At 43.2% G+C, this 11,967-nt stretch overlaps 1 protein-coding gene across 1 annotated transcript; it reads left to right on the forward strand.

The window, feature by feature from the left end:
• The first annotated feature begins 10,348 nt into the window (after nt 1-10,348).
• Nucleotides 10,349-11,287, forward strand: LOC128836967 (olfactory receptor 52D1-like). Its single transcript, XM_054027724.1, has one exon. It carries the CDS (start codon nt 10,349-10,351, stop codon nt 11,285-11,287), a length of 939 nt encoding a protein of 312 aa, XP_053883699.1.
• Nucleotides 11,288-11,967: the final 680 nt, after the last annotated feature.

Here is an 11,967-nt window from a genome sequence, read left to right on the forward strand (position 1 = left end):
TAAAAAACAAGGGTGACATCATGCTAGGAGTGTACTACAGGCCACCTAACCAGGTAGAAGGGGTGGATGAGGCTTTTTTTAAGCAACTAACAAAATCATCCAAAGCCCAAGATTTGGTGGTGATGGGGGACTTCAACTATCCAAATATATGTTGGGAAAATAACACAGCGGGGCACAGACTATGCAATAAATTCTTGGACTGCCATGCAGACAACTTTTTCTTTTAGAAGGTTCTAAAAGCTACTGGGGGGAAGCTGTTCTAGACTTGATTTTAACAAATAGGGATGAACTCATTGAGAATTTGAAAGTAGAAGGCAGCTTGGGTGAAAGTGATCATGAAATCATTAAAAGAACAGGAGTACTTGTGGCACCTTACAGACTAACAAATGTATTAGAGCATAAGCTTTCATGGACTACAGCCCACTTCTTTGGATGCATATAGAGTGGAATAAATATTGAGGAGATATATATACACACATACAGAGAGCATAAACAGGTGGGAGTTGTCTTAGGGAATACAGCAAAATAGAGACAATGGATTTCAGGAAGGCGGATTTTGGTAAGCTCAGACAGCTGATAGGTAAGGTCCCATGGGAATCAAGACTGAGGGGAAAAACAACTGAGGAGAGTTGGCAGTTTTTCAAAGGGACACTATTAAGGGCCCAAAAGCAAGCTATTCCGCTGGTTAGGAAAGATAGAAAATGTGGCAAAAGACCACCTTGGCTTAACCACAAGATCTTGCATGATCTAAAAAATAAAAAGGAGTCACATAAAAAATGGAAACTAGGACAGATTACAAAGGATGACTATAGGCAAACAACACAGGAATGCAGGGGCAAGATTAGAAAGGCAAAGGCACAAAATGAGCTCAAACTAGCTACAGGAATAAAGGAAAGCAAGAAGACTTTTTATCAATACATTAGAAGCAAGAGGAAGACCAAAGACAGGGTAGGCCCACTGTTCAGTGAAGAGGGAGAAACAGTAACAGGAAACATGGAAATGGCAGAGATGCTTAATGACTTCTTTGTTTCGGTCTTCACCAAGAAGTCTGAAGGAATGCCTAACATAGTGAATGCTAATGGGAAGAGGGTAGGCTTAGCAGATAAAATAAAAAAAGAACAAGTTAAAAATCACTTAGAAAAGTTAGATGCCTGCAAGTCACCAGGGCCTGATGAAATGCATCCTAGAATACTCAAGGAGCTAATAGAGGAGGTATCTGAGCCTCTAGCTATTATCTTTGGAAAATCATGGGAGACGGGAGAGATTCCAGAAGACTGGAAAAGGGCAAATATAGTGCCCATCTATAAAAAGGGAAATAAAAACAATCCAGGAAACTACAGACCAGTTAGTTTAACTTCTGTGCCAGGGAAGATAATGAAGCAAGTAATTAAGGAAATCATCTGCAAACACTTGGAAGGTTGTAAGGTGATAGGGAATAGCCAGCATGTATTTGTAATAAACAAATCATTTCAAACCAATCTGATAGCTTTCTTTAATAGGGTAACAAGTCTTGTGGATAAGGGAGAAGATGTGGATGTGGTATACCTAGACTTTAGTAAGGAATTTGATACGGTCTCACATGATATTCTTATCAATAAATTAGGCAAATACAACTTAGATGGGGCTATTATAAGGTGGGTGCATAACTGTCTGGATAACCGTACTCAAAGAGTTGTTATTAATGGTTCCCAATCCTACTGGAAAGGCATAAAAAGTGGGGTTCCGCAGGGGTCCGTTTTGAGACCGGCTCTGTTCAATATCTTCCTTAACGACTTAGATATTGGCATAGAAAGTACGCTTATTAAGTTTGCGGATGATACCAAAATGGGAGGGATTGCAACAGCTTTGGAGGACAGGGTCATAATTCAAAATGATCTGGACAAATTGGAGAAATGGTCTGAGGTACACAGGATGAAGTTTAACAAAGACAAATGCAAAGTGCTCCACTTAGGAAGGAACAATTAGTTTCACACATACAGAATGGGAAGAGACTGTCTAGGAAGGAGTACGGCAGAAAGGGATCTAGGGGTTATAGTGGACCATAAGCTAAATATGAGTCAACAGTGTGATGCTGTTGCAAAAAAAGCAAACATGATTCTGGGATGTATTAACAGGTGTGTTGTGAGCAAGACACGAGAAGTCTTTGTTCCACTCTACTCTGCGCTGGTTAGGCCTCAACTGGAGTATTGTGTGCAGTTCTGAGCAACACATTTCAAGAAAGATGTGGAGAAATTGAAGGGGGTCCAGAGAAGAGCAACAAGAATGATTAAAGGTCTTGAGAACATGACCTATGAAGGAAGGCTGAAACAATTGGGTATGTTTAGTTTGGAAAAGAGAAGACTGAGAGGGGACATGATAGCAGTTTTCAGGTATCTAAAAGGGTGTCATAAGGAGGAGGGGGAAAACTTGTTCACCTTAGCCTCTAAGGATAGAACAAGAAGCAATGGGCTTAAACTGCGGCAAGGGAGGTTTAGGTTGGACATTAGGAAAAAGTTCCTAACTGTCAGGGTGGTTAAACACTGGAATAAATTGCCTAGGGAGGTTGTGGAATCTCCATCTCTGGAGATATTTAAGAGTAGGTTAGATAAATGTCTATCAGGAATGGTCTAGACAGTGTTTGGTCCTGCCATGAGGACAGGGGACTGGACTCGATGACCTCTCGAGGTCCTTTCCAGTCCTAGAATCTATGAATCTATGAATCTATGCAGTAGTACATTGCTATAATTAATTGAAAATGATGTTTGGTCCCATATCTTGTGGCAGCATTCCCACACATAGTGCAGATTGCAGTACATTACACACAGAAAATATAGGCCATCATCAATTGCTAGGCTGAAGAGTCTGCAAGACTGTGTTTGCCTGACAATCTGAGCCCTTGGTATCGGCAAATTGTTTCTTCACTTCCAGGGGAAGCTCTCAAGCTGAGATCTCCAGGGTCAATTTTCTGCTCCTCCTGCTGCTCTGGGAATCCTGGCCAACCAAAGAGTCTGCAGGGACTGTACAGGGGAATCGTAAAGGTCACTGTCCAGCATAGACAGTTTCAGACATTCAAGATTCATATGCTGATTCCCAGGGCTCTGCATTCCTGTCATGGTAAGAAGATTTCCAGTCTCTGCTGAGCAGTATTTTGATGAGTTGATTGTTTCTGCATTAAAGTTATAGTTAAGGGCACAGGAAGGGTTCCAGGGTTCAAGTCAACAACCATCTGGGTAGGAATTCACCAGCAGAACAACTTGAAGTGTTTAGTATTGTCAGAAACACTAAGGGATTTACCTGGTAAAATTGGAACTACAAATGTTTTGGAAATAGTTTAGACAAATATTTGTTTTTAAGATCCTTGTCTCTTACTGTGTTTTTTTATCTGTCTCAGTAACTTCCTTTTTTGGGCTGTGTGGTTTTTCCTCTGGTTTGCTCAAGTCTTCCAATTCAGCAACTTCACTGCACTATTAGGAAGTACAGCCAAGCCTCTGCACCAGGTATCTATGTTACCAGAGGGTTCACAACAAGAATTGGCTACACAACAGCCAAATTCTGTGAGCTAAATCAGGGCCCCTGTGTGTTTTGAAATCCCCATCTTTCATTCCTGGTCTCAGAACACTGCATGATCTGGGGGTTTCCTTCAGACTCTTTCAACAGCTAAATAGAATACTCCTCTGAGTAGCAGGACCCCAAGACATGATTTTCACAGCTCAGAGTTGAAAGTTAAACACTAAAGGTGAATCTCCCAACAGAGCCAGGAGCACACTCTAAATCCACATGTAGGGACTTAAATAAATGGCCTGATTTATTCTGACCATGAGCCTCCAGTGATTTCCTGTGGCCTCTAAGGACGGGGGAGCTCATTTGGACCAAAGAAGAACTGACAGGTGAGTTGCTGAAATCTCAAACTCACAGGCTTAAAGGCTCAGAACAATTAGGATTATGATTTTTTTTTTTTTTTTTGCAGAGGTAGGATAAGAAACACCAAAAAGCAATGAAAATAAAAGCATGTTTCTGTCTTAGAGGCAGTGTTGGAAATATCACCTGGGTAGCTCAAACAATGCACAGTGTGTGAAGGGTTGGGAGGGAGTAGAGAGAGATGGGCAGTATCCAGATCACACTGGCACCGAGTTCTGAAGCTTTCTGAAATAGGGAATGCACATCCTGCCTATTTCTGTGAGCAGTTGCTGTGTGATCTGACACCTGGTTTTCATCCTGGGTGAGGGGTCTCATTGTTTGGCAGGGCTGGAAGTTTTGAGAAGTGGGTGCATATATGGGCAAATGGCCAGCATTGGGGATTGTGGGCCAGGGAGTAGGGTGTACACAGGCAGACAGGCAGTATTGGGGCTGTGGAGGCAGGTACAGGTACACGGATAGGTGGGCAGTGCTACTGAAATTAAATTATTTGTTTTCATTGTTGGTCAAGGCCAGTGCTGAGACCTTTCCTGGCACCGAGTGCATTTGGGAGGTCTCAGCGTGTCTTTACCCTGGAAAGCCACAGAACGGCAGCCTGGGTGTCACTAGCTTTACTCAGTTTTGTTAACAATTGTTCTTATTGTTGTTGTTGTTATGTGATTTCAGGCATTTCACCAATGGAAAGACAGGTCATTATCTGTATGCATGTATCATTTTTGTATCTGAAGTTATGAATCTTGATTATCTATTCATATTTCAAATGTATTTACACCCGGGTAACGCCCATTAGGCAAGATAATTTAGTTTAGATAGCCGGTTGTGAAGGGTCTATTCAGGGCAATGAAACATTAGGGAAAATACACTCTTTTAAAGGCAAAACAAATTAAAATAAGGCCTAAGGTGCAAAAAAATGTTTAAAAAAATTGTTAAAAACTGCATAAGATGTGCAGCAAATAAAAATAAACCACCAAATTCAAAACCCTTGTTGCACCAAAAAACTGTAGGGCCATATAGTAAAATACAAGTTCATTATATTAATAAATTGCCTACACCCCACCCCCAAATCAGTATTTATTAGTAATAATAAATTCTTTTTCTGAACAGGTAAAGGCAATTCCAACCAGAAATCATACTGAGGAAACTACCACTAAGAAGTTCTGGGAAGTAGTGTTCAGTAAATATTAAACGCCAAAAGTAATTGATTCAGATAATGGACCACATTTTATGTAAAAGAAAAACAGTTAAAAATTTATTAAAAGCGTTAAAAGTAAGGCAACAACTACATATCCCCTATCACCCTCAATCATCAAAAACAGTAAATAAATAAACCAAACTATTAAAAAAGCCCTACGCAAAGTTGTTCCAAAATCTGGCAAAAATTAAAACATTATATGGAAACAAATAATATATTTGTTTGACACATTTATACTTTAGGACATGATTTTTTGATGATAATTTTAAATACATTATTTTTAATGTTTTATAATTTACTGTTTTGAGCTACATGAGAATGTAGCTTTTTTAATGGCATTAGTTAATTTAAACTTTATTTTGTTAAGTTTTATTGGTAATTTTTTTACCCATTGGGTAACTGGCACCTTTTATGGGGGAGGGAGGTATAATAAAGGGTTTTATAGTTTTATAGGCCTTTTAAAGAGAATTTGATAAGGTTGGTAGCCAGTACCCAATTGATTACTATTTTGGATGGCTGCCAAAACTTTGCGGAGTTTTAATGCTAGCCTTTACTGGCAAGTGGTAAGGTCTTTTGCGGGCCCCCACCTTCTGTACTCGAAGTGCCAGAGTAGGGAAACAGCCTTGACAACATCTATTACTATTTCTCCTCTGAATTTCATCAGTCTGGCTGGGATAATGTTAATACCTGTAGCCTTTCCATTCTTGAGTGATTTCACAGCTCTCTCCACTTCTTCACACAGTATTGGAAAGTCATACTCCTTTGTTGAATCAGGCTATCAAGGACACTAGGATCTCCACTTGTCTGGTGGTCGAATATATTGGAACAGTAGTTTGTCCACCTATTGATGATGTCCTTTGTAATTTTTCACAAGCTGGGCTAGGCACTGTTTTTGAAATGAAGGATTCCCGACATACGTTAAAGCTGTATAAGATGGGGTGTGACATTATTTAATGTCCTCATTCTTCACAAAAGAGAGCTCCTGGCTACAGCTGAAGAACAACGACTGATCTGGGGGAAGAGCTGGTCCCAGGTTAAAAGGATTTCTAGCTGGTGTTTGGAAACCTTGAGGACTGCTTGTATCACCAGCCATAGTGAGAAATTGCTTGTATATTAGGCTCAGTTTCCAGTTTTACATCTGTCAGTCTTTAAGGTGCCACAGGACTCTCTGTTGCTTTTTACAGATCCAGACTAACACGGCTAACCCTCTGATACTTTCCAGTTTTGTTACTTGCTAGGTTATCGGCTTTGATTTACTTGCTATCATTTTTAGTTAAACTTATTTTTACTTTATCTAAATCAGTGTGCCTTTGAGTGAAGTGTCTGGGGAACATCTCAGCTTCGTTAACACAGGCTAGTGGCAAATCATTCCAATATCAAGGGGCGGGCAAATCTATGTACAGATCCCTGTGCAGTGCAAGACAGTATAATTTTGGGTTTATACTCCAGTGAAGGGTGTGAGCCTGGGGAGGTAGGAAATTGGCTGATGTCTGGTGTTTGTATTTTGGTGGCATATGTAAACCCTCAGATAGCTCTGGTTGGGTGTTACAGGGCCTGAAGAAGCTGAATTAGCAACAAAACTTGTATGCCTTTCAGCTTGCATAAATTCAGGATCATACCATTTTTCCTCCACATGGTGGCAGTGACTTTTCCGAGGCTAATGCAATGTACATTACAACTGCATGGGCAGTTGGACTGGGATGTTGCTACAATCAATTGAATATGTTCTTTTTTACCTGTATCTTGTGGCAGCATTCCCAAGCATAGTGCAGATGGCAGCACATTACACACAGAAAAGAAAGCCATCGTCAATTGCTAGGCTGAACAGTCTGCAAGACTCAGTTTGCCGTGACAGTCCAAGCCCTTGTTATTGGCAAATCAATTATTCCCTCCCAGGGGAGGCTCTCATGCTAACGTTCTCTGGGTCTATTTTCTGCTCGACCCGCTGCTCACGGAGCTGAGGGAATTGTCTGGGAGTCCTGGCCAATCTGAGAGTCCACAGGGACTGTACAGGGGAATCATAAAGGTCGCTGTCTAGTGCGCCGAGTCTCAGATATGTGAGATTCATACACTGATTCTCAGGACTCTGCTTTTCTGTCGCCATAAGATGATTTCCTCTCTCTGATGAGCGGGACTGCGGTGAGTTGTCTGGTTCTACATTAAAGTTAGTGCTATGGGCTGTGGCACCTTATAGACTAACAGACATATTGGACCATGAGCTTTCGTGGGTACCACAGGACGCTTTGCTGCTTTGAACTGTTTAGTATTGTCAGAAACACCAATGGATTTACCTGGCAACATTGGAACTACACATGTATTGGAAATAGCTTAGACAAATATTTGTTTTTAAGATCAGTTCCTTGTCTCATCCTGGGTCCTTCTATCTGTCTCAATAGCTTCCTTTTGGGGGCTGTGTGGTTTTTCCAATTCAGCAACTTCACTGAGCTGTTAGGTAATACAGCCAAAGCCTCTGCAAAGGGTATTTGTGTTACCAAAGAGTTCACAACAAGAAAGGGCCACATACTGGCAAATTTCTGCTCTGATATTCTGCCTGCACAGGGTTACTGCATTGGCACTGGCTTCCCTGAGAGGAAAATCAGGCCCCATGTGTTTTGCAATCCCCATTTTTCATGCCTGGTCTCAGAATGCCAAGTAAACTGGGGGTTTCCTTCAGACTCTTTCTGCACCCTAACAGAATAGCAGCATCCGAAGCCATGATTTTCACAGCTCGGTGCCAAACGTTATACACCAAGAGTGAATCTGGTCCCATTGAAATCAATGGCAAAAAGGTTCAAAACAATCAGGTTAACAATTTTTTCAGGGAGGAGAGGGGTCTTCTCTCTCTGTCCCCCGGCATCTCTGGGTCTGGAGAGGACAAGAAGCGCCAAGAGGCAGTACAAATAAAAACATGTTTCTGGCGTAGAGGAAACCAGTCAGTGTTGGAAAGCTCACCAGGAGAAGTCCAGGAATGCACAGTGCTCTGTGTGTATGTGGGGTGGGGAAGTAGTGGAATGTGCGGTAGCCAGATCACAGCATCACAGCCCTAAAACCAGGTGAAATAGGGACTGGACATCCTGTATAATGCATAGACCAAAGAGGCGTAACAAGGCCTCCTGGGGTGGGGCGTGTATCATACTGTAACAGAACGTGGACCACACTGTAGCAGACTGTCTCTGACACCGTCCCACATCCTGACCATCCCTCCTCATGTGGGCAACCCCACTACAGACTTGTGGCAACATCAGCAGTGGCCAACATGGAAAAGCAGCCTCAGGAAGGGGTGTCTGGGTTTCTAATGGGCTGCAATACATTAAAGCTGTGTGTCATTTTGAGGCAGAGTTACTCAAACTGTCCCCTCTCCCTCCCGCCGGGTCCGTCCCTCTCTCCTTCCCTGCACAGGCTGAGCTGCTGCTGGGGTTCCCTTGATCCCAGAAAGGCAGTTCAGGCTGATCTCCCCCTTTTCCCAGGTGCAGGCAGACACTGAGTTTAACCCAGTTTGAAGAGCTATTTCTGTGAGCTGTCACAGTGGGGTCTGGCAATTGGTTTTGCTCCTGGGTGAGGAGTATCACTGTGTGGTATGTCAGGAAGCTGTGGGGGTGGGAAACATACATGTGGCCATCACTGGGGATTCTGGGGCAGGGAGTGAGATGTACCCGGGCAGGCAGGCGGTAATGAGCATTCCAGGGGCAGGGAGCAGGCTGTGCACAGAGAAGCTGGCAGTGCTGGGGTTTGCTGCTTCAATCTCCCATCATACTCTGACCCCCAGCCATACTCTCCTTCCCCATCCCAGAGTGCCCCAATTCCAAAAGCACGCTTGTTGCCAGTGTCTTCTGCATGCTCCCCAGTCATCCCTGGCTCCCACAAGCTCCAAGTCGCCCCACAGTCCCCACAGCTCTTCCTTTGCAGGGGGTGAGGTGCCTCCAGTCACACCTCCTCCATTGGCTGTGAGGTAATCAGTGACTGTGTCTCACCAGTGAGAAATCGCACAGGGTTGGAAATACTAACACACCTGTGCTACTGATCTTGGTGCACCCATACACAATGTGGGTGCCTTCGGGAACTGCAGAACAGGAACAACTCATAATGAGAGCAGGAAACTCTGGGACATATGAGAGCCTAAATAAATACAGCTGCCACATGCAGGAGCCACTGGCAGCTGCCTGAAACTGTGGGTCACTGAGACACACACGTTAAACCCAGGCTGTTCTGTGACCATTTGCTAGCCAGTCATTCACGGCCAGGGTTGTACATACATTCCACTGTGCAGAGATGTAATTTGGTCAAATCATTATTTTTCTCACCTAAAACGTCCATTCATGCAGTGCCTCATGGCATCCCTCAGACTCCTGAAACACACACCTAGTGCAACATTTTCAAGGCACCACAGTCACATGAGAATTTCTCTCCTTAGGGTAAGTTCAACAGAGTCATGAATAGTAAAAATGCTTTCTGTATGCTCAGGCACAAACTTGCAGGCAAAATGTCTTGACTCCTGGGCAGAGGTCCGTACACTCCCAATGTCCTCTTGATCTTGTGTTAGGAGACACCAATCGGTATTTTATAGACTTTTCTCATGTCCCTTTTTATTCATATCCTTTGTAACGTAACAATCCCAGTCTCTCAATCTCTCTCCGTATGAGAGTTTGCCCAGGCACTTGATCATTCTTGTTGCACACGCCTGAACCCCTCTATTTCTGCAATATCCTGTGTGAAAAGGATCTCCTATACTACACAAAGAGGTTTAGAGGAGGGTGAAGCACTGACTGACTGATCTCATAGCATTGTATTTTCTGTATGATTCTCCATTCTACTCCTATTGGAATCCAATGTCTCTGTTTAGTTTCTGTCCATGTTTGCATTTTGAGAATGGTTTCACAGAGCTGTGTACCATGAAGCCCAGGTCCCTCTCACACAGTAAAATTAGAACCTTGTGAAGTATTTGAGAAGTTCAAGCTTTTCCCTCAAATGGGCATACATGTTGCAGTTATTGACATTAAAATTCATCTGCTTTCCTGCTGCCCATTCACCTGGCTTGGTTAGCTCCCTCTGGGGACTTCTCTAGATTTGATTATGGCCTACATAATCTGGTGCCATCTGCAAATGTTGCCACCTCACTGCTTATCCCCTTTCTAGAGAGTTAGTAACTATAACACATTTACTATACCAATTGTTGTATAAAGTGTGTAACCCCCTTCACTGTGCTTCTCTCCCTTCACAGGCATCTTGAGCATTTCTGAGCTAGATCGACACATTGACGACTTCATGGCAACTTTCAACTTCACCACATCTGACCCTTCAACATTCATCCTAATGGGTATCCCTGGCCTGGAAGCTGGACACATCTGGATTTCCATCCCTTTCTCTATTTCCTACATTATCAGCCTTTTGGGAAATATTACACTTCTTTTTGTTGTAGGGAAAGAGCAGACCCTGCACAAGCCGATGTACCTGCTACTCTGCCTGCTCGCACTTACAGACATTGCCACATCTATCTTCATTGTGCCGAAGGCACTGTGTATATTTTGGTTCAATTTGAGGAGCATTACTGTGGGTGGCTGCCTCACCCAGATGTTCTTCCTTCACACGGTTTCTTTCATGCAGTCAGCCATTCTCGTGATAATGGCCTTTGATCACTATGTTGCCATATGTAACCCTCTGAGATATGCCACCATCGTCACCAATGCACGAATATCTAAGCTAGGGTTCATGGGTTTGATCAGATCTGTTATCTTCATGTTGCCTCTGCCCCTGCTCCTGAGCATGCAGCCATTCTGTGACAACCGCTTTATCGCCCAAACACACTGTGAGCACATGGCGGTGGCAAAGATGTCATGTGGGGACATCACAGTGAACAGGATGTACAGTTTTGTTATAGTGTTTGTAGTCATCGGGTTCGACCTGACACTCATTGCCCTGTCCTACGGTCTGATCATGAGGGCTGTCCTCAGAATCTCCTCCAAGAAATCCTACCAGAAAGCCCTCAACACCTGCACAGCGCACATCTGTGTGATGCTGACATCTTATGGTCCCGGCTTCCTAACCAGCCTGACTCACAGGTTTGGTCAGGGCATCGCTCCCCACGTTCACATCATCTTGGCCAACCTCTATTTCCTCATCCCTCCCATGCTCAACCCTATCATTTATGGGGTCAAAACCAAAGAGCTTCGTGACAAAGTGGGCAAATACACCTGCAGAAGGTGATCAGCTGGGGCCACTGACTTTAAACCCTGTGTGACAAGAGGGGGAAAGGACATCTCCTTGTTAATCAAGGGTGCTGAGTCCCCATTTGGCTGAGCTCAGCATTGTGGAAGTTCTGTAGCCCATTGGACTAGTTTGCCTTTGTCATATTCACTGCTACTGTAGCCCAGCTCTATTATATTCACTGCTTTGCATTATATTTTGCTTTTCATTAGATTTAGTAGTAATGCAAGAAACCTACAGACCTCTATTCTGTAAGATATTAGCTTTAGCAAGTTAACATAAGTCTTGAGGCCTATCATCTTTAAACAATAAGCTTTGTACAGACTAACAGCCCAATGGAAAACCCCGAATATTTGGGGAGTTGAAAATAGAGGTTAAGGGCCTCAGTACATCTGTAGGTGTAATGTGTTTGAGACAGACAGTGTTTTGTGTGGCCTATAGGGAGAGGATTTACAGAATAAATCATGATCATCATTCCCAGTGAGGCTGACCAAGTGGAAGACTCTGATGAAGAGGGTGACCTATGCTGGAAACAGCCAATTTTGCATAGTAACCAGTCAAAAAGGTACCAGTATGGTCCCTTGGAGTGTCCTTTCACAGACTCAAATTTGTTTTACTCCAAGCCAACCTACTTTGTTAGGGAATCATGTAATTTCCCTTATTCCCACCTTTAAAAACAT

Source organism: Malaclemys terrapin, chromosome 1 (assembly GCF_027887155.1).
Source record: "Malaclemys terrapin pileata isolate rMalTer1 chromosome 1, rMalTer1.hap1, whole genome shotgun sequence".
NCBI classification, from domain to species: Eukaryota; Metazoa; Chordata; order Testudines; family Emydidae; genus Malaclemys; species Malaclemys terrapin.